Source organism: Vipera berus, assembly GCF_964194415.1.
Source record: "Vipera berus genome assembly, chromosome: 2".
NCBI classification, from domain to species: Eukaryota; Metazoa; Chordata; class Lepidosauria; order Squamata; family Viperidae; genus Vipera; species Vipera berus.
Window position 1 is genome coordinate 20604845 of NC_138203.1, and position 27293 is coordinate 20632137.

The 27293-nt window shown below is 39.9% G+C and overlaps 1 protein-coding gene across 1 annotated transcript; it reads right to left on the bottom strand.

Annotated features, from left to right (window-relative positions):
• Positions 1-2896: 2896 nt before the first annotated feature.
• Positions 2897-27070, bottom strand: LOC308660995 (complement component C9-like; the record flags this gene model as incomplete). The annotated part of the gene is made up of 11 exons (XM_081315649.1): positions 2897-3051; positions 4076-4304; positions 5691-5872; positions 10337-10462; positions 14183-14423; positions 19022-19234; positions 20587-20725; positions 22372-22519; positions 24254-24401; positions 25313-25406; positions 26994-27070. The coding sequence occupies 11 exons, from the start codon at positions 27068-27070 to the stop codon at positions 2897-2899; spliced, it is 1752 nt and encodes a 583-aa protein (XP_081171775.1).
• Between the last annotated feature and the right edge of the window lie 223 nt (positions 27071-27293).

Consider the following 27293-nt stretch of genomic DNA (forward strand, 5'->3'; position numbering starts at 1 on the left):
TTGTTTTCTGTACTAAAAAAAAGAGAGGCAAAACTAAGCTAGAAATTCCTTAGCTAAAAATCTGCAGAAATGATTGCGGTAAGTCCCATTACAATCCATGGAGTTTCACTTTTCCTTTCAGAGGGTGACTAGTGGGGTAGGATTTTAACACATCTTTCCAATGAATGGACCTCACTACAGGTGATGGGATGCTGAATTTTATTTTCATTGTTTTTAATCATAAAGAGTTTTGAATGCATGGCTGCAAGTTCCTGTCAGTCCATGCGCTCTTTTTCAATGCTCCTCCTTTCCCTTAACTGGAAGACTAGGCTGTCCTGTAATGGGCTGTGGGAATAACCTTAGGAGATAGGAGGAAACACTGGAGCCTAGGCTATGGTCTGAGAAGAGACATCCTGATCTAAATGAAGGATGAAGGTGGATAAAGCATATCAGAAGGATTCCTGTCTAGTTCCCTGGAAAGTAAAAGCAGGGGAGAGGGGAAGGGCTTTCAGGCTTGCAAGATTCTGTTACCATAACCTTATAATTTAATCTAAATTTTTAGATTTCAAAAATTGTTATAAAATAGTATTAGCAATGATTGTATACTGATCAAAACTTGGAAAGAAGTTCTAGCTTTTAAAGACTGAAAGACATGGGACCTAACTAGTTGATTTTGTTTCTTGTATAGACTTCTCATATAAAAGAGAATATATAGTGTTATGTACTGAGCTTTTGGGGGTTTAATCACATGTGCTGCTGGAGAACTAACGGTTCTCCAGCAACCCAGAGAGGATGTCTCCAGTCCTGGCAGCAGTTAACGTGGCGGGAATAATGGGTTCAATCTGATTGGTTGTTCAGAGCATGTGGACTATATTGTTCTGTACCAGCCTACTACCAGCCCTGCAGATAAGGCAGGGACAACCCCTTTACAAGAAGGCAAGAGGCTGGAACTAAGCCTGCCAAATTTATGGACACAAAAGCAAACAGAGCAAAAACAAGACACGAACCATGAAACAGGAGCTATTCAAACGGTTGCCTTCAGCAAACCAGCCCTCCCACGCATTCCCCTTTTAAACAGTTCAGGGCATGGCTTCTCTCTGCCTCCTTCCGAGGTGCCCCATTGCCTTCCTCTGTTTACTCCTGATTGACTGCCTCCTGCGTCGGGCGCCCTTGAACAGGGCCAGCTGTGGGTCATCTTCATCCACACTGTCAGGCTCACACAGCTGGGTCTGCGTCGTAACCAGGTGGGAGGGGCCTGGCTGAGGGCTCTCATCAGCAAGCTCTCCAACACCCTCAGCAACCTCTCCAACACCCCCCCCTCCTCCTCTGAATCGTCCGACCCAACTGCCGAACCCACAGGCTGACCCTGAATCACAACATATAAATATTGTGCAACGTTACCCCAAAGCCCCAGTACAGTTCAGTCTTAGTTACAATAGAGCTATGTTTCTTCTGTACTCATCTGCCTGGCATCTTCCCTGCTCTTCAGAACCCACAACACAACATATAGTATGTAACTCAGGGCTGAACTGCCCTATTTTAGTGGGAAAATATCCTGCAGCATTTGTACCAGGTCCTATTATGGAAGAACCACTCAACTTCGGCAACTTTAAGCTGCTTGGACTTCGACTCCTGTGCTGGCTGGGAAATTCTGGGAGTTGAACTCCACACATCTTAAAATTGCCCAAGTTTGAGAAATACTGGTCTAGTAGTTCAGGTTTGGACTAGGGCTGAGGAGAGTCAGGTTCGAGTTGACTCTTGACTACAGCTATTCTCTGGATACGTTTTGGGTTTTCTCAGCCCAATCTACCTCAAAGGGATGCTCTTAGGGAGAAAATGGAGGAGGGAGCATTATGTTTATTGTCTTGAAATTCTGAGGGAAAGATTGGATACAAATATGACAAATAATATATGCTTGTAATGTTAAGAATAGTTGGGCCTTGCTAAAAAAAAAACCTTCTCAGATCAAGCCACATCTGTCCCATTTGCAAATCATTCCCAACATATTTTAAATCCAATCTGTGATCTCCCTATTTTGATTCAGCCTTCCATCCTTCTGAAGTGGGTAAAATGAGGACCCAGATTGTTGGGGACAATATGCTGACTCTGTAAATTGCTTAAAGAGGGCTGTAAAACACTGTGAAACAGTATATAAGTCTAAGTGCTATTGCTATATGCTCACTACACCTAGTATTGGAATAAGAACTGAAAGCAAGCAAGACCTACCAATCTTTGCTCTCTCTGAATCAGCCAATAGCTGAATTCTGAGAAGACATTTTCCATTCCCTCCTGTTCCAGGAAATTCCAAATTACCAAATAGTTCTCTCTCTCTCTCTCTCTCTCTCTCTCTCTCTCTCTCTCTCTCTCTCTCTCTCTCTCTCTCTCTCTCTCTCTGTCCCTCCCTCCCCCCTCCCTCCCTTTTAACATAACCAACAAAACCTTCACAGTTTCATCTCTCCATATGGAAGCGCTCAGTGGTGGGATTCAAATACCTGAACAACCAGTTCTCATATTTGATGCAGGCCTGGATCTCTAATGCCTAGAATGGACTTCCGGAAGTGGCATCCTGGACTTTCGGTGGGTCGTTGTAGACCTGGGAGGCCTCCTCCAGGCCTCCGATGCTTAGAACAGACTTCTGGAAGTGGCATCCACACACTTCCAGTGGGTTCTTCTAGGCCTGGGAGGCCTCCTCCAGGCCTCCGAGGCCTAAACTGGACTTCTGGAAGCCACCGGTTCTTCAAATTCAGGTAAATTTAGCTACCAGTTCTTTTGAACTGGTGCAAACCAGCTGAATCCCACCACTAGATGTGCTGCTTCCAGAAGTGTTGAATCCAAAATATCCCACGGGCTTATATCAAAATTGTGCCATATTCATTATACAGTGCACATTCTGAAGTTACAAACCTGTCTTCTGCAATTAACAATAGCCTGGTTCTATGCTTGCTCCTGGACATGATTTGCCCCCAAATCCAGGTGCAGGATTGTTACACTCTCTTTCTCGCTGACGTTCTCCATTCTGACAGGCAGACCAGGTAGACCAGCAACTCCAGCTCCCGTCAATGGCAGTTTGAGCTGGATCAGGATCAGAAAAAAATTGTTTAACTTCAGAACATTTGGAATTTTAGAATTCTTCATAACTTCATCTTCCTTCAGAATCTCACATTCACACAGTATATCTTAACTGTATATTGACTGGGTATTTGGGCTAACTATATTGCATAAATCCAAATCAACCAAGACTGCTTTTCAAAATGACTTGCTCCATGCTGAGGAAGAACGAATCTCAACAACATGTACAGAACAACTGTGAAGGATATTCTAGCCACCTGTCACTTGCTCGAAGTTGGATTTGAAATAGGCAGTTGCAATCAAATTGACTGAGACATGATATTTCCCTAATATCTTGGAAGAATCTGATCCAGTAATCCTTTGGAGTATAGACAGCGTTCTCAGGGCTATAAAACCAGACACCTGTCTATTGGATCCATGATCCTCTAGATTAGTTAAGATCTCCCAAGATATCACATGTGTTTGGATCCAGGTCATGGTGAATTCATCCCTAATGGACAAGATATTTCTTGGAGGAGGTGGTGGTATACTCCCTCTTCAAAAAGCCATAAGCAAACCAGAAAAGATACGTCATATTATGGCTCAGTGCAATGTGTGAAGCATGTATTTGAGTCTCCCCTTGAGCCTGGGCCTCCAGAGTGCTACTAAGTTCTTATTCATCTTATTTATCAACTCTTAATGTTTAGCTCCTGACTTCTAATCCTAACTTCTCTGTGATCACTGATCACAACCTTCCCAGCCAGCGTCTGACAAGCAAAGTCAACAGAGGAAGCTGAATTTGCTTAACAACTGTATTATAAAAATCTGCTGGGATGCAAGCAACCACTTTGCTTAACAATAGAAATACTGGTTCCAACTGTGGTTGTAAGTAGAGAACTTCATAACTCTTTTTATTTCAGACTATAGGATGGGCTAATTCAACATAACTGTGTTGTATGTTTTATAAAGGTTTTGTATATTTCTAAATAACACAGTAGAACCAAGCGACCCATTAAAATGTATGCTAAGTCACGGAATGACTTCTAACCTGGTATGAAACTTGACTTGGGTATTTCACAGGCTTCTCCCTTGTAAAACGGAGTGCAGGCACATTCACACTTTCCTTCTATCAGCATTGCCGTCCCACCATGTAGACAAGGCTGGCATTTGCACACGCTGTATTCAGCCACATAATCCTCTACAGCTCTGTCCAGATTTTCTTTCTTTATTCGGGAATCTGGGATTTTGAGGGGTACAAGTTCCGAAATTGGGGCTATCTGCAGAAATATTTAACCACATATATGTGTGCATATATTTTATATACATATAAAATATTTTTATCATTATCGTGCAGTTCTGTACATAAAGAAAATACAGACTATAGCACTTCATCCTGAGAAGATCCATGTTCTACAGTTATGCTCACCTCTCCTCAGTACTTGATTCTTTCAAATGAAGACTTTAGTTATTCATTTACTGCAGCTCCATCATTAATAGTTATAAAGCAACACTCTTTCCATCAAATTCCCAGTAATTCTTTCATGATATTAGAGATATCCGCGAGAGGCTTTAGAATAGAGGTCCCCAACCTTTTGGGCATCAGGGACTGGTTATGTGGAGAGAGGTTTTTCCATGGACCAGAGGGGGCATGGTTTTGTGTGCTGCCTGGCTCATGAGATTAGGATAGCTGGGACTATTCAACCAAGGATTCTAATGCAAATGATATGACTGCAGAACTCCTGAGGCTAGTTGTAGAAATAATGTTTGCTTGGAAAACTAAAATAGGAATCCATAGGTTTCAAAATTCTTGCGTGAGGCCCCCAATGAAAGATTGTCACATAATTATAATTATAAATTATATAAATTTATATAATTATAAAAGGAATAGAATAGGACATTCTATTCATTGAGTCTGTCCTGCGTGATGGCACAGTGGTTAGAATTCAGTACTGCAGGCTATTCCTGCTGACTGCCAGCAGTTCGAATCTCATCGGCTCAAGGTTGACTCAGCCTTCCATCCTTCTGAGGTTGGTAAAATGAGGACCCAGATTGTTGGGGAAAGTAGGTTTACTCTGTAAACCACTTAGAGAGGGCTGTAAAGCACTGTGAAGTAGTATATAAGTCTAAGTGCTACTGCTACTCCATTTGATTAATTTTACCATAAATTAAAATTTATATTGTTTACCATAAATTAAAGTTAATGTTGTACCATTTTACCATAAATTAAAATTAATGTTATTTTTCCCTTACTCCACAAAGTTTTTTCTTCAGGTCTTGCTCTAGCTCTAGCTCTAAAAAGTTACATTCTTGTGAAGTACAAGGTCTCCAATTGAAAGAACTGCTTTGTTATCTAGGCAAAGAAGGAAGGAAGGAAGGAAGGAAGGAAGGAGGCAGGGAGGGAGGGAGCGAGGATTATTAGGAAATCTCAGGATCTTTGACTAGAATGTAAAGTCAAATACATCTTGGAAGAAAGCTATGGTGAACCATTCCTAGAAAACATATGGAAATCACAGCAAAGCTTTACTTGACCAGAATCTTTGACTCTGAAAAGATTGCAACATTTAAAATATTTCTTCAATAAAGAAGAAAACTCTTCCATTTGTGAGGTCACATTGATTGAAAATGTCCCCAACTTATTGATAGATAGAAGAAAATTCTCTTACCTCTTGTCTTATCACAGTAGGTGCTTGAGGTAGTGTAGCAGCCCATTCGACATACTGTTCTACATCAACTAGCTTGGCATTTGATGAAAGCAATTCATTCAACTTTGTTAAAGTAGCTGTTGTCCCACCTTGAATCAGAGAGACTACATCTTGGATAACCCCACTCTTTTTCATGTCATCAACTGGAGAAGAAAAAAAAATGGAGGTGAAATAATAGGAAGAGTGGCCTTGAGAAATCAATTGTTCTTGGGTAATAATAATAAAAAAGATAAGGATAGTGGTGATGATAGGTGCAACTAAATATTCATTTGATATTATTTTTTTTCATTTTCATTCAGAGGAAAAGAAAATGACAATGTTGATAATAGTTGGAAATGGATTACCTAGGAGTTTTTGCCAACTATATTTGCCCAGATTGTGGAAATTCAATTTTTCTATATTCACTGGTAGCAAGTGATTTGCTGGAATCATCTTCCAGGTGGCATGGTACTACCTTTTCCATCTTGCACATCAGTGATCCAGAGAATTCCTGCTAGAATTCCATGGTGCCTAAATGACCAGGCAATCTTGTAGAATAGGCACCTTGCCTGATTACTCTTCAATTATTTCATGATTTAGAGACATATAGCTACTGTGCTTCTAGAGATGTTTTCAGTATACTTTTTTCATCAATGTCTGGAAGCCAGACTTAGTATCAATCTATGGGCTGACAGCACATATCCCATGGGAATTAAACCTCCAGTCCATTGTAGGAACCTCCAAAATGGAGTCTGATTAAATGGCCCCAATTTGGCAACATGCTAGAAAATTCTAGTCACAGTTTTTCAGATGTTCAATGCCACTGAAGTCTTTGAGAGGTTAAGACCATGTGGCATCTCATCCTGCTCCTGCCAGAGATAATCTAGAATAGAGGTGTCAAACTGCCATCCCGCGGGCCAGACGCGTCATCCGGAAGCCGTGCCCACCCCACTGCCGACAATGCCAAAACTCTTCCGATACATTGTGCAATGTCACATGACATCAGGAGTTTGACATGTCTGGTCTAGAAGTATGATTGATGACATCTCAGTCCCTTATCCAGGTATGAATCCTGACAGAGAAGGGTCCAGGTGATTCACTTTGTGAGTTCTCTGGAGCTACCATGTAACTACCTTATCCATCACTTTCATCCAAAAGGAAAGGCTACAGATGGAGAAAAACAGTCCAGAATAGTTAGTCCAACAATGGTCTCTAGAGAAAGGGATAGACCACCATCTCCTTTACAGCTGGTAGACACCCCCTTGAATTTATCATTACCAAGACCCAACAACATATCATTTTTGCTGAAGAGTGGACTACATACACCATGATATCTGTCCTGATTTGATAATTAGATCAGGCTACATGGCTGCTAGTATGTTACCTGTACTACAGCCAGATTTCCTTGAAAGTACAGTCCACTTCTGCATAGAACATGCCACACCATACACAGAATGTGAAACAACCATTCTCAAAGCAAGTGTCAGTTTCCTAGCTGGGAAACCATTCTCCCCAGATTCATGCAGAAGCAGAATTTGGCAAAATAAGTGTTGGAATATGCTAAAACTGTGAAGCCAATAAGTAGCCACCTGGTGACATTGGGCCACTCATTCTTGGAAAGACGATAATGGAAAACCATTTTGAAAAAAAAACAATTGCCAAGGAAATGGTAGGACTAATCCAGGCAGGAGTCAACACTGAACAAACAAAAGAAAGAAAGAAATAAAAAACTGGGTGCTCAGACCAAATTCTGCCAAAATTTAAAGTGTTATCACTGGTATTACACAGTGATCTGCATCTTATTTTTTCTTCCTCACTTGAAACCAGAAAGCCATGGACAAAAAGAGTGAATGTGCTTTACTTAGTGATAAACAAATCTCACTCTCTCTATTTTACTGCACTTGCCTTAGTTCAACATTTCTTTCTTCTCCTGTGTTCTACTTTACTTACCATAATATGTGGCAATATGTTGGCTGTTCATGAAAAAGTTGTATGGGCTTGAATATGAATTTGGGCAAGAGACTATGAGGAAATGCCAGGGTTATATGCTAGATTGGAAAGTTGGAAAGAATTCTGTATGAAAACAATGTCAAATATTTGTTTGTTGTCATAGACAACAAATAGGCAGTCAGTAAGTGTTGAGCTTAGCTGAAAGAAAGCTCTAGCTAATACTATACTATAATAGTATACTCTATTATACTCTAGTCTAGTATACTAGTATACTCTAATGCTTTGGTAAAAGTTTATGAAAATATTTTACAAATTAAATCATCAATGAAATAAACTACAGTTAAGACATTCTGTAGCATGGGAAATATAAAATCCACTATGCCAAACTGGGGGTGGGTGGGTGCTCTGCATATGTAAGGATTACAAAACTATAGATAAGCAAATTTCATTTTTTAGTACATAACTAAAGTTTGAAATGCACAAATACATATTAAGGATGAGGAATGGAAATAGATCGTGTAGAGGAGGGATAAATCAAATTTGCCTTTGTTGAATAACACACACACATTGGCACAAACACAGAGGACCTCTGGTATATGTGTGTGTAAGAGAGAAAATTTAAGATGAAAGCTTCTGCTACGTGGCTGAAATTCCACTCTTTTATGTAAGCTGCTGATATTGAAAAGTATCTTCAAATACTGTCTTGTTTCAGAGACTCAGACACGTAAAAACAAATGCTTGCTTAGCACTCCTATTTAATTTTTGAATTAAAAGCTTCACATTTATTCATAGATCCTATGGGCAAAATCTAATTGGGCTAGCCTAGCTTATTCCATAAGCCTTAAGGTAGGATCTCTATACAGAAGGTTGTTCTGGGTGAGGATTTCCACAGACTACAAGACTCTTTTACCTTCTATAGATACTTTTGCTAAAACTTAGCCAATCCATCTTGGCTTTTTTCTCACATAGCTGGGAGCTCTTCCAGAAGAGCCCCATTGCCTCATTATGTCAAGGCAACCATCTGTTGTCCTGTGAAGTATAACTTATTGTGTCTTTGTCAGATTCTTTAGTCAGGTACTCTTCCGTACACTGAATCAGTTGAAATTTTCCTGAGCAAAAAATTCTGCCTTCTTTGCTTGCTTTGCATCAATCTAATGAACTTCAACTTTCATGAAAGTCCCTTCACACAAATACTTGGCATATAGCTACACATTAACACTATAGCATGGCATTATATAGTGATTATACTACTGCAACGCTCTCTACATGGGGCTGCCTTTGGGGACCACTCGGAGGCTTCAGCTGGTGCAGAATGCAGCCATGTGAGTTGTGATGGGGGTTTCCTGATACTCCCATGTAACACCTCTACTCCGCAAGCTGCATTGGCTTCCGGTTGCCCTCCGGGTGAGATTCAAGGTGCTGGTGATGACCTATAAAGCCCTTAATGGCTTGGGTCCGGGATATTTGAGGGAACACCTGCTGCCAGCATCAAGTTCCCTTCGTCCAGTGCGCTCACACAGGGAGGGTCTTCTCAGGGTGCCGCCGGTAAAAGATTGCCGGCGGATAACACCCAGGGGGAGGGCCTTCTCTGTGGGTGCGCCTGCCCTCTGGAACCAGCTGCCTGTGGAGCTTAGGACTGCCCCCGACCTTCGATCATTTTTCCGGGACCTGAAGACCTGGCTCTTTGAGCTCTCTGGCCCAGGCTGAGAATTTTTAACTGGGTTTTTTATTTTTAGGGATAATTTAATCTTTTTAATTGTTTTTTTAACTTTTGTATTTTCTATTGGTTTGGTTTTTAAATACCCTGTAAACCGCCCTGAGTCCTTCGGGAAAGGGCGGTATATAAATCTAATAAAATAATAAATAATAAATAAATAAATAAATTGGCACATTAGTGAAATATAAATTTTATTTTTATTTATTTATTTATTTGTATTCTGGCTTTATTATTTTTACAAATATCTCAAGGAGGTGAACATACCTTTTTCCTACTATTTTCTCACATTAACAAACCTGTGAGGTAGGTTAAACTAGAATGATTGACCCAGTGACACTCAGCAGGCTTTCATGGCTAAGGTGGGACTTGAACTCACAGTCTCTGGCTTTCTAGCCTGGTGCCTTAACCACTAGACCCAATTGGGTATTATGTATTGTATATACATTAAAACCCTCCATTTTTATAATACTATAATCTCTTAATTCAGAGTCGCGGTGACTGGATAGAGTAAAGCAGGGGTGTCAAACTGCTGGCCTGTGGGCCTGATGCATCATGTGGAAGCCCCACCCACCCCATTGCCGGCAATGGCAAAACAGTCCCAATATGTTGTGTGTCATCACATGATGTCATGAGTTTGACATGTCTGGAGTAGAGCATTTGCAGCAGATTTTTTTTTTATTTGAGCCCTAGAAGAGAAACATCTGCTGCTACCTAGGATTGAACACTCAACCTTCTGAATGAGAGGCAAGTGTCTTCACCATTAGGCCACCGCACCGCTCATTATATATTATTGGCATGAATGTATGCATTAGCATTGTTCATTACTTAATGTGATTATACAGCATGAGATTGACATATCCAATAACATATCTTAATTCTTGTATGAGGGATATAATGTGCCAATCAATATGCAAACTTGGGCATAAAAGTGTCAGAAGATGATAGGGGCTGATGTACTTACCATTTTTAAATCCACTAGTTTTACATTGTTTAGCTTTAATCTCCGATTTGGCTTCTGCAGTATCTGCGGTGATAGTAAGTCCTAAATTAAAGCCTAGGCATTCATTTACATCACCTGCAGTGACCCCTGAAAATAGAGTCAATAAAAATGATTAGAGGTGTACAAAATTGTTACACAGAAAATAGGCTATCAAATTCCTGGTTTTATAGATCTGTTGGAAGAAATTGCAAGGAGGAAAGTATTGTAGTTTTTTTTTTTACTTTGCGGCCCTTTCTTTTTATTTTTCTTCCCACACCCCCATCTCTCTTTATTTTTCAGATGTCATTCCCCATGGCTGCTTTCAGGGAAACAACAGTGGCTCTGAACCAACTTTTAATACAAAAGTTCTCAGACTGACTATCTCTAGTATGTAACTTGCCCAATCTTTTTTTTCCTAATCAGAAGCTCTCCATCTAAGTTAGAATACAACTTTGATGCTGGATAAGAAGTCTGAGAATTAGTCATCATATTTGGAAGGCACCAGTTTGGGGAAAGGCTGATAGATGTGCATAACTTGGTGTGGTCCAGAACACATGACATGTCCGGCCCACTGAGACATCAGGGCACCAATAAAAAAAAATGCATGTAGGAAAAGATGGTTTAAGAGGCCATAGACCAGCTTCAGTCTGAGTCTGGCTCATCCCTAGAATTGGGTAGATTTGAATTCACCTGTAAAGGAACATCCCCCCTTGTATTATAAAGCTCCTAAATGCTATTTAAAGGCTGTTGAGTCCTGAGTTCAGAAAATGTCAAGAATTTGTTGAATGCAAATAAAATTCCTTTCAGGGTTAGTATCATAGTAGGTTAATAAACGCTCTATGGCAAAGCCAAAAGTAAAGATAGGTGGTGAATCAGGTTAATTTTAAGCAAAGGTAGTTATTTGGTTAATTGTAAAACATTACTCCAAATGATCTACTTTTTCATAATTTATTTTCTAACAGTATTAATGTTTGAAGTAGTATATTGTATAGCAACCTGACAAATAATCTGGTTACTGTTCTGCTGAAGAAAAACTATATACACTTATGTTTTTTCCCCTCTAGTTGACGTTCATTTTTTCTTTCCTTACATAATAGATATTGGACATGATCCAGCTAACCTTAATCACAAATAGAATGGCATGTTGTGAAATGGCTATAATAACACACTTTGATATAATAACAGTACTAATGTTTGAAGTAGTGTATTGTATAGCAACTTGATAAATAATCTGGTTACTGTTCTGCTGAAGAAAATCTATGTACATTAGACTTGGGGTTTTTCCCCTCTAGTTAAGGTTCATTTTTTCCTTCCTTGCATAATGGATATTGGACATGATCCAGCTAACATTAATCACAAATAGAACGGCATGCAGTGAAATAGCTATAGTAACACACTTTGATTTGTAGGCTATTTCAATGGAGGATTCCATTTCAAATTTTGTGATCCCTCTAAACAAAACCTACTATGAGGAGTTGATATGAAAACTGGTTTATCCCTGAAATTATCCCAGAGCAAGAGTTGATTATCATCGTATCACTATATTATTCTTATATACAGACCTGTTTCTATAGAATGCTAACAAGGACAATGAGAAAGTCAGTGGATTTGGGAACATCAAATAGAGCTTCTAAGACCGGACACATCTTCAAAATACCAACTAGTTGTTGTGAACTAGCCACATATTGCTACCTGCCTGGCCTATGGGGAAGGGACAAAAGAGGTGTGAAGTCTTGCCATTATTTTATTAGTAGAGGGCAGTGGACATCCTGGAGGAAATTTAATTTCCAAAATGGTGATTTTGGGCCAAGTTAATGTGATTTTGTTCAAGCACAATTGTTGGATAAGGAGATTTGGCTGGGTTAGTGACTGATTGCTTCAAGAGATAATAAAGAAAGGACTTTCTGTTAATCTAGCACAGGTGCAGATCATGGGGTCCTCCTAAACTTGCAACTCCTGCTTGAAGAGCAGGTGGCATGGATAGGAAGGCTTTTGCATAGCTTAGTGTTGCCCACCTGTTGCACCTGTTCTTGGACTGGGAGACTGCCCATGGTCACTTATGTTCTGATTATCTTCTGAATGGACCACTATAATTCACTCTACATGTGTTGCTCTTGAAGGGAACTGGAAGTTTTATCTGATGCAAAATATAGCAATGTGGGCAGTTATGTGTGCTCCTAGAATAGCACATATTACACTTCTGCTCTGCAAGCTGCATTTGTTGCCATTTTGCTTCTGGGTCTAATTCAAAGTGCTGGTTTTGTCCTTTAAAGCTCATCATTATTTGATGGTTGGCCCAATTATATCTTCCTGCCCTGCAGAAGAAGCATGTTGGAGGTCTCATCTTCATAAGAAACCCAGGGTAATATATTTCCCTCCTCCCCTGGGTAAGATTGGCTTGATCTTTACCTAGGGCAGGGGTAGGCAACCTTGGCTCTTTTATGACTTGTGGACTTCAAATCCCAGAATTCCTGAGTCAGCATGACTGGTTCAGGAATTCTGGGTATTCAGGTCCACAAGTCATAAAAAAGCCCAGGTTGCCTACCCCGACCTAGGGAACCTTTTAGAGTCCCTTATACATAACTGTGTCAGTAGGTCTGGGGATCTCAAAGCAAGAATGAGTTGATAAGATGAGTGCATTTTTTTACCATTAATTCTCTCTACACTCTTGCTTATAATAGTACTGCTGATGTTACTTTTAAACTGACATTTTTGAGATTTGGATTTTATTATTGTTTTTTATTGTAAGCTACCTAGAATCACTTTATTGTGAGATGGGCAACTATGAAATAAAGAAGAAGAAAGGTAGGAAGGAAAGAAGGAAGGAAGGAAGGAAAGAAAGAAAGAAAGAAAGAAAGAAAGAAAGAAAGAAAGAAAGAAAGAAAGAAAGAAAGAAAGAAAGAAAGAAAGAAAGAAAGAAAATTGGCTTAACAAAAGATGTTCCATGTGGGCCAAGGCTGAGATGTGGTTCAAAACATCTTACCAATGACGTTTATAATTCATTGGCTAATGCTAGGCCAGATACCACTTCTCAGCCTGACCAAGGATGCTTTCCCAAAATGGTTGTCTTGAGCAGTTTGCCAGGTCACAAAAAGGCTGTCATAATACACATGGACAGTCATACCACATCCAGTTATAGAAAAAGAGACTTACTACAATGCCCCCTGCCACCCTTTCCAGGACCTTTCCACTACTGATTGCCTGTAGCATTATATATTTCCCCAAGGCAGATGGGGGGTGCATTTCTAATCAAAGCACTGGACTGCATCCACTCAGAATATTTTCTAGAAGTTTATATGAAAGGAATTCAAAGTGGCATGCAACTCTGGGAGTGATTGATGGCTAAGGGCCTGCCTTTGGCCCATTTAATCTTTTGTAATTTTTAATCTTTTAACTTTTAATTTCTGTTTTAATATTATGTTTAACTATGTCTCTTTTTAAGTTTTTTGTTAACCATTCACTTAAGTGAGATGGGAGGTACAAAAACTTGATAAGTAAAGAAATAAATTCATAAATAAAATTTTGGGGGAACTCAGAATGATGAATGCTGGCACTTATCCTGTCAACCAGTCTGATTCCAATCCATGTATTTATTGTAACTAAAAGAATAGAAAAAGGTTAAAATCATGTGAAGCAAGCACCAAAGGTTGTACGTTTATAGGGGGAATCCGTCAATTGCCTTTGAGATGAAGAATTCAACAACAAAATTAACAGCGACTCAATATAAACATCATAAGGTGCAATTATTACCCTGAACCAACCCAAGTTGAGATTATTATTCCAGAGTTTACCCTTGTATATAAGAGATGACTTTCATTATGTCCTTACCATGTGATGAAAGAGTATGGTTATCCAACACGTACATTAGCTCATATTTTCCTCCAATGGTTCCCTTCTGTGAATAATGAGTTCCATATGTTTCAAGAAATTTACAATATTCTCCCTTCTCATAAGTAGTTGGCAAAAACTTTAGATCTTCCAGGAATGTCTCGCTCAAGCGCAAATCACGTTTTCGCATTTGGAAAGATCCCAGATATATATTAGATTTGACATGTAAATAGATGGAATTCTATAAAGAGAAAACAATAATACATAAGTTATTATATCCACAGGTAGAGTGTGAGATTGTGGGATTCTTTTATATTGTCCTCTGATTATTGTAAATTTGTTTATATGGGCAATTCTCAGGTCATAGAATCCATAAGTAAAGGTAAAGGTAAAGGTTCCCCCACACATGTGTGCTAGTCGTTTCCAACTCTAGGGGCCAGTGCTCATCTCCGTTTCAAAGCCGAAGAGCCAGTGCTTGTCTGAGGACATCTCTGTGGTCATGTGGCCAGCATGACTAGACGCCAAAGGCGCACGGAACGCTGTTACCTTCCCACCGTAGTGGTCCCTATTTTTCTACTTGCATTTTTTACGTGCTTTCGAACTGCTAGGTTGGCAGAAGCTGGGACAAGTAACAGGTGCTCACTCTGCTACACAGCACTCCATAGTGCTCTACAACATTCTTTGAGTGGTTTACAAATGTCAGCATATTACCCCCAACAATCTGGGTCCTCATTTTACTGACCTTGGAAGGAGGGAAGGCTGAGTCAACTTTAAGTCCATCAGGATTGAACTCTGGACTAGGCAGAGTCAGCCTGCAATACTGCATCCTAACCAATGCACCACCATGGCTCATAGACAGTTCTTGCCCATAAAGACAGCATATGATATGCTTGTACAAACATGGGAATTGGAGTTCTTGTAAAGCCAGATTTAGGTACACCAGGAATTGCCTGTTTTTCAAATTTAATTTAGTTTAATACATTGAGTTTTTATTTATTTATTTATTTATTTATTTATTTATTTATTTATTTATTTATTTATTTATTTATTTATTTATTTATTTAAATTTTTATACTGCTCTATTCCTGAAGGACTCAGGGCGGTTTACAGGGCAGCATAAAATATAATATAAAAATAGTATAAATTAAAATAGATTAAATTACATAAGCCCAACAATTAAAACAATATTAAAAGCTAAAACCCCTTCAGTCCAGGCCTGATAGATCAAAAAACCAGGTTTTCAGATCCCGGCGAAATGAACGCAGATCGGGGGCGGTCCGAAGTTCCACCGGTAAATCATTCCAAAGGGCAGGCGCGCCCACAGAGAATGCCCTCCCCCTGGGGATCACCCGCCGGCACTCCTTAACCGCCGGCACCCTGAGAAGGCCCTCCCTGTAGGAGCGCACAGGACGATGGGAAGTTGATGCCGGCAGCAGGTGTTCCCTTAGATAATCCGGACCCAAGCCATTTAGAGCTTTATAGGTCATTACCAGCACCTTGAATCTCACCCGGAGGGCAACCGGAAGCCAATGCAGCTCACGGAGAAGAGGTGTTACACGGGAGTATCAGGAAACTCCCATAACAACTCGCGCGGCTGCATTCTGCACCAGTTGAAGCCTCCGCGTGGTCCTCAAGGGCAGCCCCATGTAGAGAGCGTTGTAGTAGTCTAGCCGGGAGGTCACGAGCGCATGGGTGACTGTGCGTAGGGCATCTTGGTCCAGATAGAGCCGCAACTGGCGCACCAGACGAAGCTGGGCAAAAGCCCCCCTGGTCACGGCTCCTATATGGTCTTCAAAATTGAGCCATGAATCCAAGAGGATGCCCAAGTTGCGAGCCTTATCGACGGGGGGTAACACCTCACCCCCCATCATTAGTGATGGAACAACCTGGTTAACCCGAGATGCCGGTATGTACAGCCACTCAGTCTTGGCAGGATTGAGACGAAGCCTGTTTCTCCCCATCCAAACCCGGACCGCCTCCAGGCAATGGGACATCATGTCGAGTGCATCACTGGGTTGGTTCGGAGTGGAAAGAAAAAGTTGGGTATCATCAGCGTACTGATGATACCCCACCCCGAAACCACGAATGAGCTCACCCAGTGGTTTCATATAGATGTTGAACAGGAGGGGAGAGAGGACCGACCCCTGAGGGACTCCGCAAACGAGAGATCTCGGGGCAGACCTCTGCCCTCCCGTCAACACCGACTGCGAGCAGCCCAGGAGGTAGGAGGAGAACCACCGCAAAACAGTGCCTCCCACTCCCAACCCCCTGAGACGCCGCAGTAGGATACCATGGTCGATGGTATCGAAAGCCGCTGAGAGATCTAAAAGGACTAGGACAGAGGAACATCCCCTGTCCCGAGCACACCAGAGATCATTCACCAATTAGCAAAGGGTTCTCAGCATGCTCTCTTTTTTACACCACTCTGTGCCTGGTGATTAAGTCAGCTATTTTACAGCCAAATCACAAATAAATTATGAGTCATTAAAAGTATGTACATGTGAGAATATGGAAATTTTATAGAAAACACAAACCCTGAATTTTTAAACTTTCATTTATTTCAAGTGACCATTCTAATGGTTCTTCCCCACACACGATAGTGATTGTCTAAGCTTGCTGTCCAGTTCTGATGCCCATGACCATTTTTTACTGAACAGAGCAGGCATTTTTCCAGACAAAACACCCAGTTTTACCATGGAGTGGTCCAGGAAAGTTTACCAAATTATGTATTGCTGTTCTTAATTGTGGGAGTATAATTAAGAGGAAGTGTTGACCCTCTTGAAGAAGGCCATGCTACTTTATAAAATAAAACTTGGTATTAACTAGATTTAATTTTCAGGTAGTTTGGTCATTAGAGACAGCTGTTATTCTGAAAATGCCTAAATCAGGGGTGTCCAACTCACAACGTCACATGATGTGTCGCAACGTATCGCGACTTTTTTGTCATTGTCAGCAATAGGGTAGGCGCAGTTTCACTATGATACATCTGACCTGCGGGCCAGCAGTTTGACACCCCTGGCCTAAATGAACAAGTATTTAGAAATCATGATTACTTCCTCCATGAGAGAAAGCCATTCCTGAGATGGCATATGGTTTTTACTATGGTTGCTGCTGTACTGGTGTGAGTCAGCAAATGAAAAGAGAAAAGGGGGAGAGGAAGCTCAACTCTAGCCTTGAAGTGCAGGTGTATTTCATGTGGGCTAATGAGCTGAACTGGCTGTTAACCAATATTAGTAGACAGTATTCCCATCAATCTAGTACAGGGGTAGGCAACCTCGGCTCTTTTATGACTCATGGACTTCAACTCCCAGAATTCCTGAGTCAGCATAGCTGACTCAGGAATTCTGGGAGTTGAAGTCCATGAGTCATAAAAGAGCCGAGGTTGCCTACCCCTGGTCTAGTATATAGGTGCTGGAGACCAGACCATGGGGGTACATCAACCTCCTCATTTGATGGGGGACTTGCTGTCAGTCTAACCCAACAATGGAGACTGAGAGAAGAGAAAAAGAGGGGAAGAATGAAAAGAAAAATTGCAAACAACAAAGACTGTCATTAGAAGGGCATGACTGCAAAGAAAATCTGGGGAGTAAATTTAATGTGAGTATGCAGACCAGTTGTGAGTTCCTGGTCAAAAACAGAGAAGAAAAGTCAACACATGGCTTCCTTGGAGGAAGAGAAGTCCCAGAGAAATGGTACCTTCACCCAAGATAGGAAGCTTGGAGACAGCTAGTTATGGACAGAGGGTAAAGCCCCAGTCTCTGGAGAGGAACCGGAGGAGATGCAGATGAGCATTGGCTGAGGAGATCCAAGGAAAAGGGATGAGTTGGTGCCAAACATGCTCATTAATAAATCTGGAACATTCCTTTCTTTCACTCTTGATAACTCTAGAGCAGGCTGGCTGGCTGAGGAATTCTGGGAGTTGAAGTCCACAAGTCATAAAAGGGCCAAGTTTGAAGACCCCTGCTCTAGAAGGAGGAAGAGGGAGATAAAGTGAAGGTGGAATAGTTATGCAGAATTGACTTGGGAGGCCGGTGTGTGGTGTAGTTGGTTCACATAGTGTGGTGGGATGGAGGGTTTGTTGTCACTGTGTGTTGGGGGGAGAGAGCACAGGGGGAGGCTCAGCTAATCTCAATGTACACATGTTGTACTTTGACAATAAAGGTTTATTTATTTATTTATTTATTTATTTATTTATTTATTTATTTATTTATTTATTATGTATTTATGTGGAGAGTAAGAAGGAAGTAGTCTCTGGGAGGGAGATTTCTTCTTAAGAAGAAGAAACCTGACCTTGGGTAGAAGCCAAGATCTTGTTGTATATACCTATTGTAAATACTTCCATTGTATATAGCAAAGGAGAAGCATATAAGCCTCACTGTCACACCTCCATTCTAAAATACCCAGTCCCACTGTGATACTGAAAAGATCCAATTTCTGATCACTACATTCTTGGCTACAAAGCAGGGTTCCCAAATTGATTAGTATGTGGGTTGGGTTAGAGTTCTAGGTCATTGTTTCATCCTGTGTGCCTTACTCGAGAAAGTAGGCAGATGACTATAGGTTTCATGTCTCTGTATTCATGCATTTTTATTTTGATTATCAAGATAATCCATTATGGGGATTTGCACAGTACTTTATCCCATAAACTAATAAAACAGGTTGGATTCTTACATCATGCTAAGACACTGAAAAACTAAACAAGGTTAATATTTTTTGATATTTCAATAACCCAGTTCAGCATGAATTCAACCAATGGCTCAGTGTTTCTTATGGCATGTGAATTATGGTCCCTCTGGAATAAAGTATATTCACCTACGATGTATTTTTTAAAAAGCTTACCGTTCCTTTGGCTTTTTTCAAGAACTCACTCATGTTGGCTGATTTGCCAGAATGGAAGCCTCCCTCAATGTCAGCTGTTACATTGGACTCAGTTGGTTTCAGTTTAAGAGATAAGCTCACATCGAAAGACTGTGATTTTGTTTTGAATATTTCTTTCATTGTTGATACTTGGTCACTGTAGAATTCACTTGTAAAGCGTTTGTCTCCTCTTGTCTTGAAAGGCAGAAAATGTACAGTTAAATGGCAGACTAACAGATAGGTAATGATAAACAACATAGGCTGTGAGACACCCTGTGGTACCCCATGGTGTGCTTGGTTTAGACAAGACACTAAGCCATAAGTTAGTCAACCAGATTTTGAATTAGCACCACTGGTAAATTTATCCAGGATGTGGGACATTTCTCTCTGTTTGAATCACTCCTGTTAGTTTCCTTCTTAGTGTAAGTCAATCAGTGTTTGGCCACTTTCAGATGTGTGGACTTCAATTCCCAAAATTTCCAAGCCAGCAAGAGAGTTGAAGTCCATACATCTGAAAGTGGCCAGGTTTGGGAAATATTGGTGTCATCCCAATTCCAAAGTCAGGTGACCTTCAGATTGCTCTGCATAGCTGAACTGTATATCTGTAGCTAACAAAATCATCTAAATGTGTGAGGGGTGAAAAATATGTGGTGAATTAGTCTCTCCTATACTACACAGACTCATAAAAGGATGCTAAGGCCAACATGAGGCTATTTCTTCTTCAGCCTTCTAACTAAACAATAACAAATAAAATTTGGCAGTGTGGTGATCCCTTGTGTCTGCAGGTGAATGTTTGAAGAGGGATAAAATTCCACATTTTTGTTAACTAAGTAAACTGCTTGCTTTTATTATTATATATAAATAAAACACCAACACACAGAATGCCAACTGTATCCAGCATAGAAAGTGTTTTTTAATCTCTATGGTGTTGACAAAATATTTATAACCAGGGCATTTTTAACTCATAGAACGCTCAGAACGGAGTTCCGGCACCTTTTTTGGATGGAACCTTGTAGGGTAGGCAAGGCGGGTTGTATGACATGTGGGAGTTCCGGCACCTTTTTCTTTTACAAAAAAGCACTGTTTATAACATATGCCATTCAGCCATATAGGGGGTACAGCTGGTTGAAAATTCTGTGTTGCAGTCCTAATGCCTATGGCCAACACTATGATGGGAAGTCTGAATTAGGAAACATAGATAAGGAGCCCTTAATATCACCTGTCTTCCCCCCCCCTCAAAACTAGACAACACTGCATTTTGGCTTGCCTGTTTATTTTGCTATAACAAAATCTTGATCTTGGCTAATCTCAAAAAGCAAAGCAGGACCAGAACTGAGGGCTATCTGAATGGGGAACCAGAAATTTCAGGGGTGCAAGCTAGACAAGGCAATTTTCAAAAAATCCTAAGGCAATGGCAAATCATTTGTGTAATTTTGCTAAGAAAATTACATGGACACACCCATGACATTTTAAGAATTGAGGCTGAGCCAAAGTGGATTTTACCTTTTGATGCAAAACAAAACTCTGCTTTACCCAAAGAAGCTTACGTCATAATTGAGGACAGCCGTATTCCATGGCTTGCGGTAATAAGTGGCTGTGTTCCCATCACGGACTCTGTCACAGATGCCATTGTAGAACTCATTGTGAAATGCAGTTTGAGCTGGTTTCATTCCCAGTATATTCACACTAAAGGAAGGAAGGAAGGAAGGAAGGAAGGAAGGAAGGAAGGAAGGAAGGAAGGAAGGAAGGAAGGAAGAGTATTAATCATCGACCTTCTCATTGTACTATTAAATGTCATATACTAACAGAAAATCAAGCCAGTACAACAAAGACAAATCTGTAATATACATAAAAATAACAAAGATATACTTTTTTTGTCCTAGCGTTTTTCCACAATTTCATTTTTATTGAATATGTGTTGATCCATTGGTTGCAGAAAGAACTGATGAACTCGTTTGTTACCTGAGCATGATATTGTGGGCTTAAGAGTGACTGGCTCCAAGTCATCCTTGCAGCAGGCATGCCTAAGGTGGGACTAAAACTCATAGCCTCCTGGTTTCTAGCTTGGTAACATAACCACTAAATTCACACAAAGAGTATTATGTTGTCTTAAATGTTAGCATACATTGCCTGGTAGGCTTTAGTAATCATTTAACTCAGTTTTGAGCCTCCCTGACTTCTTAATATTTCTGGGTATCTTACAAATAATAGAAAAGAGAAGAAAATGTATAAAAGAATCCTAGCTAGCCAAGGAAGACCAATAAAAAGTCAAAGTTATGAGGATTCTACAATGACCCTTTTCTGTAGCCTGGCAGGTTTTGAATTATTTTCAGAGTATCATTACAGTAGGACTTGTTCAAAAGTTGTGTGTGTGTGTGGGGGGGATATCACTCTAGAGGGTAAGTGCCAAAACAGGGAAAGTATGGTTCCCGGAACTCATAAGATCACACTGTTTCAAGGATAGCAATCCACATTATCTGATGGGTTTGCATGTTTATACCTATATACCTATCCATTAATGGGGCTACACTGGATTAATCTGAAGCCCTTTCTAAAGCTGATCAAGATAATTTGGAACAGGTTTTCATTTAGCTAGAAAAGAGTGGATGAATCTGATCCATTTTGTATTTGCACATCTGTAAAAATCTAGGCTAGATTGATTTGTTCTAAGCTGGCATGCTGCTGCCATGGCAGCAGTACAAAACAGAGGAAATAAAACGGGCTTTGCTAACATCCATAAAATGCCAAGGTTAGCAGATAAAAAATTCTAATCACTGATGGGCAGATCTGTTCTTCCCAATGTAAAAGCAGCTAAAAATAATGAAGAATTTACATCTTCATGAAATCCAAATGTGGGATCAGAAAGCAGAATGGTAATTCATTAACCACAAAGGATTGATTAAAAAGTCTGTACACCAGTTAATCATTATATGTTCAATTTTTTAAAAAAAAGTGTTCACATCATAGAAATGTCATATGATACTTAGAGGAAAATACATGATAGGTCAGAGCAAAATCAAGAAATCAAATAACTTTTGAGCTCTCTCTCTCTCTCTCTCTCTCTCTCTCTCTCTCTCTCTCTCTCTCTCTTTCTCTCTCTCTCTCTTTCTCTCTTTCTCTCTTTCTCTCTCTCTCTCTCTCTCTCTCTCTCTCTCTGTGTGTGTGTGTGTGTGTGTGTGGAAATAAAAGTCAGATAGGAATGTGATCCTACTGGGACTAAGAAAGGTTTTCACAAATTTTGTATTCTTGAAAACCATTTTGAGGATTCCAGCCTTATAAGGTAGCACAACATGTAATTCTTATTCTTCTCATGAACATTTTCTAGAACTCACCCTTGTCCAGCTGTTCTTCCAAGTTCTGATACCTCAATGTCACGATCCCCACAGGGTGCGCGTTTCATTTCTTCACAATCATCTTCATCAGAAAAGTCACCACAGTCATTTTCTGTGTTGCACACCAACCTATTCTTTAGACAAAATCCTTAGTGTAGAACAAAGAACAAAACATTTATAATTATAGGTAAGTGGATATGTAGAATACTTTCATAAATCAACACTGCCTTCCCCAGTTGTGTATTGGACTTCAACTCCCCAAATTTGCAGCCTACATAAAGAAACTGCCATTTATATCAGAATGACTGACTGATTTAATGTTACTTTGTTTTGGGGGGAAAATACTACAATACTTGTTTGAATGATATAAAATCCTCTTCTATATCATCACACATTAATAAACTTTACTGAGGTGTTTTGGTGGTTCAGTTCAGTGCAAATATAACTACATCTATATGCAGTGGTGGGATTCAAATATGTGAGCAACCGGTTCTCTGTGTGGATGCTGCTTCCGGAAGTCCATTCTGGGCCTGGGCAACAAAAAAATTAGCTACCGGTTCTGCCACAGTGGTGCAAACTGGGTGAATCCCACCACTGCCTATATGACATATAAATATAAAAAAATATAAAATATGTTTTATATAAAAACCTTTGAAAAGGTTTTATTTGGTGAAATGCAACAGTCATCATCATATAATAATGCAGTAAAAATAATACATGTTGGTGATTAAAGTATACTGGAACTGAACAAGATCTTGTTCAGCTTTTTTAACCAGAAACATCATAATACTTTGACATTTAATATTTCTCTGAACATTACAGTGTGGTTCTCCCATCAAAATATGACTTATAAAAATGCATGCATAAAGAAAATATTACTGCAAAAATCACATTAGCAAACAGAATATTTATTTATTTTATTTATTTTATTAGATTTATATACCGCCCTTTCCCGAAGGACTCAGGGCGGTTTACAGGGTATTTAAAACAAGAAATACAAAAGTTAAAAACAATTTTAAAAATTACATCAATCCCTGGAAAAAAAGTAAAAACCCCAATTAAAATTAAAATTAAAATTCTCAGCCTGGGCCAGAGAGCTCGAAGAGCCAGGTCTTCAGGTCCCGGCGGAATGAACGGAGGTCGGGGGCAGTCCTGAGCTCCACGGGCAGCTGGTTCCAGAGGGCAGGCACACTCACTGAGAAGGCTCTCCCCCTGGGTGTTATCCGCCAGCAATCTTTTACTGGTGGCACCCTCAGCAGACCCTCCCTGTGGGAGCGCACTGGACAAAGGGAACTTGATGCTGGCAGCAGGTGTTCCCTCAGATAACCCGGACCCAAGCCATTTAGGGCTTTATAGGTCATCACCAGCACCTTGAATCTCACCCGGAGGGCAACCGGGAGCCAATGCAGCCTGCGGAGTAGAGGTGTTACATGGGAGTATCGGGAAACCCCCATCACAACTCGCGCAGCCGCATTCTGCACCAGCTGAAGCCTCCGAGTGGTCCTCAACGGCAGCCCCATGTAGAGAGCGTTGCAGTAGTCTAAATGGGAGGTCACGAGCGCATGAGTGACTGTGCGTAGGGCATCTTGGTCCAGGTAGGGTCGCAACTGGCGCACCAGGCGAACCTGTACTATGAAAGCTGAGAAAAAGCAGGGAATGGGAGAAAGCTGTTTTTTGGCAGCTTAAAAAGCAAGAAAGAACACATCAGCCAGTGTGTAATTTTCTCCTTTTGGAAGATGATTCTGGAGGCTCTCCTTGAAAAGAAGCCCACTGTCCTAGAGTTTTAAATCATTGGGATCTGGCTTTAAATCTTCATCTTGTCATCAGACCACTATAGTCAGTGATAGCAGTATAGAAAAGATGTCGGAGTCTCCATACCTACCATTTTCACATTCAAACTCTTGATTCCCACAATGACCTCTCTCATCTGGACACAGACCTTCTGCCTCACAGCGCTCTCTGTCACTCAGGGCTACAGTGCATGGCTTTCCTCCGAACTGTCCAAACTTCACAATACTCCTTGAGCGGTACTTTGTGGGAGATATTAAAAACACAATTAAGAAAAGACTCAAAATCAGCCAGCTGTGGGGGACGGGAGAGATGAATGGCTAGGGAAAATGAGGCTGGTTCTGAAAGCCCTCCCCCTGCCTTTTAATGAACTTCAATGAAACATTGAAGTTTAATAATACTTTATAAATTTTAAATTTGATACACTATTTTTATGTTTTAATATGTGCACCACCTAGAATCCCTCTGCGAGGGATATGGGCAGTTTCAAAATATGATAAATAAATAAAATAAATATACAAGGTGAAAGAAATGGAAATATGTGTTGTATTGTTCCAAAATGGAAAGGATGAGAACTTCAGAATCCACAGCTGTTAGGAGGAGGATGGACTATCAGTCAATCACTGGATGATCATTACAACTGTTGTTGTTTCTCAACTCTAGCAAATTTTAAAATGCGTGGACTACCAATTCTGAAAGTTGAAATCCACATGTTCTAAAGTTGCTGCTGTGAGAAAGCCAGTGTACAGCTGCTGAAAATGTACACATTTAGACTGTGAAAAAGGAGTAAAATGGGTGATCTCTTATCATTCATTCAAATTTAACACTATAATTACTGGACAGCCAGTGATTCTTATGCAGAATTGACATGGGAGGCTGGTGTGTGGTATAGTTGGTTCACATGGTGTGGTAGGATGGAGGGTTTGTTGCAACTGTGTGTTGGGGGGAGAGAGCACGGGGGGGGGAGGCTCAGCTAATCTCAATGTACACATGTTGTACTTTGACAATAAAGGTTTATTATTATTCCAAACAAGAAACCCTTTTTTATTTTACTATTTGAAACTAATATCCACCAAGGAGCCTATACTTCACAAATTTATCTTCTTTACAAGATAAATTTTAATGCAAGATAAATTATGGAAAAACTACTTACTTTTTCGTTTGAGCATGGACTACATGGCCCCCAATCACTCCAGGTAGTCAGTAAGCAGTCAATGGGTTCTGGAGCATTAAGTTGTCTGGTAACCCTTAGAACAAAATAGTCTTAAAGTAAATTGAAATGTTTCTGGCTTAACACTGTTTATATGTACAATGTTTGTATCTACATATTGAAAGGGAACAATATGACTTTGTTTGCCCAGTCATTTAGTTGCATGCCATCTCATTGTGGTCCCTCAATACATAACCTTGCATGAGAATACTTGATTTCAAGATTTCACAGAAGCTACATTTGGGAATACTGAAAACTCCACGACCATAGGAAAAAGGGGTTGAGTTCTGCAAATGATTTGCAATTTCTAGGTGCAATTTTTATTTTAAAAACAGAATTCAAGCAAGAAAGATGTTATTTCACATGGCATAGTACAAAGAAGCTTTAAAATATGATTTGATGGGTTTGTACTTTCATATTTTTAAAAGAATTCTCAGAAAATTTCTCCATACCACTGATATAGGAAAAATCAGTGAGGACTCAAGATAACAGGTGTGCATATATGTGTTTTTATGTGGTTGGTAAGCAGTTGCCTTTGTCTTGTGTTTACTGTCAGCAAACCATGGAAAGAGGCAGTGTTTAGCTCATTCTTCTTCCATGCTGTTCCTATATTGGCTAGTTATCCTTGAAACAGATCTTGAGAGGAAGTTGAGGCTGGCCTCATCCATCAAAATTTTAGGATGTCAACACTTAACACTAAAGTACTGAGCATTTGAACTCAGATATTATGTTCCAATTTGCACATTTGCTATTTTTAAATCCCTTTCACTCAGGTTAGAGAGATGTAACTTCAAAATCCTTCCTTCCTTCCTTCCTTCCTTCCTTCCTTCCTTCCTCTTTTTGTAAAAATAAAATTTGCACACAAATAAAATTACACGTGAAATGCAATTTGGGGCAGAAAAGAACAAGCAGATTATATAAAGTAGTCTCAGAATCTGACCAAATTATACTTTTATGAATATTTCTAATGTAAAAATATTTGATTTTTTTGTTTGAAATTCCGGTATTCCAATTCCAGGTTTAGAGGTACACAAATTTTAAAAATCTGTTACTAATAAAATAATGCTCATTTAACAATTTGATTATTTTCTGCATGGAAATAATTTCTATTGTATTCAATAGGTTGACATATTGTTCAGAAGCATCTGAAAAATGGCAGGAAGCAGTAGTTCTCTTACTTTCTGTCTTTCAGAAATTTATTTATTTATTTATTTATTTTAATTCCATTTATATCCCGCCCTTCTCCGAAGACTCAGGGCGGCTTACAAGCTTAGCAGTAGCCTTCATTCTATGTATATGCCTGCTTGTTAGGGCTTTCACACACACCCCAAGTGGCATTATTACAAAGTCAGCTTATTGCCCCCAACAATCTGGGTCCTCATTTTACCTACCTCGGAAGGATGGAAGGCTGAGTCAACCTTGAGCCTGGTGGGACTCAAACCTGCACTAATTGCAGGCAGCTGGTGTTACTTAAGGAGGCATTAGCCCACTGCTCCACCAAGGCATAAATAAATAAAAAATAAAATAAATAAATAAAAATAAATAAAAAGCAGAGTACCAGGAAATTTGGAGTACACCCACAAATGCTATGAAATGTTATCTCTATCCCATACAATGGACTTACCTTGCTTTTCCTACTGAGGCAAAACTATTTGCTCCTAAACTGCAGAGGACTCCTATAAGAAACAAAGAAGTAGACATGGTGGTAGGTCTTCTAAAAAGTAAATCAGACCCAGATTCAAATCTTTTATTCTGTTCATTTTTTGTTAAATATTAAAAGGACAATAAATAAAATGTGATGTCAGATGAAGGTCAATGGTCATATTGTGTACTGGGAAGTGTCCTGGACCTCATTGTACATATACTCAATTTGGCAAATATACTCAATTTGTACAAATAGAGAAAGAGGGCAGATGGGAAACCC